The 574-nt window shown below is 66.0% G+C and overlaps 1 protein-coding gene across 2 annotated transcripts in view; it reads right to left on the reverse strand.

The window, feature by feature from the left end:
- Positions 1 to 138: 138 nt before the first annotated feature.
- The window catches only part of LOC104857172 (cytochrome c oxidase subunit 6B2), a 1,311-nt gene continuing 875 nt past the window's right edge, over positions 139 to 574 (reverse strand). For both annotated transcript variants that reach the window (XM_010616919.2, XM_010616918.3), the window contains exons 2-3: positions 388 to 488; positions 139 to 304 (exon numbers count right to left, since the gene is read on the reverse strand). In XM_010616919.2, the coding sequence (XP_010615221.1) occupies positions 251 to 304; positions 388 to 488 (155 nt within the window). In that variant the 3' untranslated portion in view covers positions 139 to 250. The remainder of the gene's footprint in view (positions 305 to 387; positions 489 to 574) is intronic.

Genomic DNA, 574 nt, shown 5'->3' on the forward strand with positions numbered 1-574 from the left:
TGTTGGGGTCCGCGGCTGCAGAGCCGGCGGTGCCCACCTTACTGCCTACAGCGCTGATGGAGCTGCGCGGGACAGGGCGCACAGGACCCACCTGCCCCGCCCTGTGAATCACTGGCCTGGAATTGAAACACACTGGCAACCACACAGCTTTATTTGTGCCCAGAGACGGGGCGGGAGGGTGGTGGCGCAGGGATGGTAGAGGTGAGGAACACCAGACCCGCTTCCTCGGAGGAGGCACCGCGCTAAGCGGTCAGATTTTGCCCGCGAAAGTCCCGTCCTGGATCTGCTGGTTCCAGCGCTGCACCTGGGGAGGAGAAGAGGGGGCGCCCCTCAGTCCCAGCCCTCGCCCTCAGCCTCGGCCTGGAGCCCGGCCCGGTGCCCGCTCACCCAGCTGATGGGGCACAAGGAGCGGTACTCGCGAAAATAGTACTCGCAGGGCTGCGCGCTCTTGCCGCGGCGGTTCATCGCCTTCACGCAGCGGTGGTAGTCTGCGAAGGGTGGGGGCGGAGTCACGGGCCACGCCCACTTCAGAATAGGCCCCACTCTACCTCCCTAGCCCCGCCCTTAAAGCTTG

The sequence above is a fragment of the Fukomys damarensis genome, unplaced genomic scaffold (genome assembly GCF_012274545.1).
Source record: "Fukomys damarensis isolate Sample0158 unplaced genomic scaffold, DMR_v1.0_HiC HiC_scaffold_19, whole genome shotgun sequence".
In the NCBI taxonomy this organism is placed as follows: domain Eukaryota; kingdom Metazoa; phylum Chordata; class Mammalia; order Rodentia; family Bathyergidae; genus Fukomys; species Fukomys damarensis.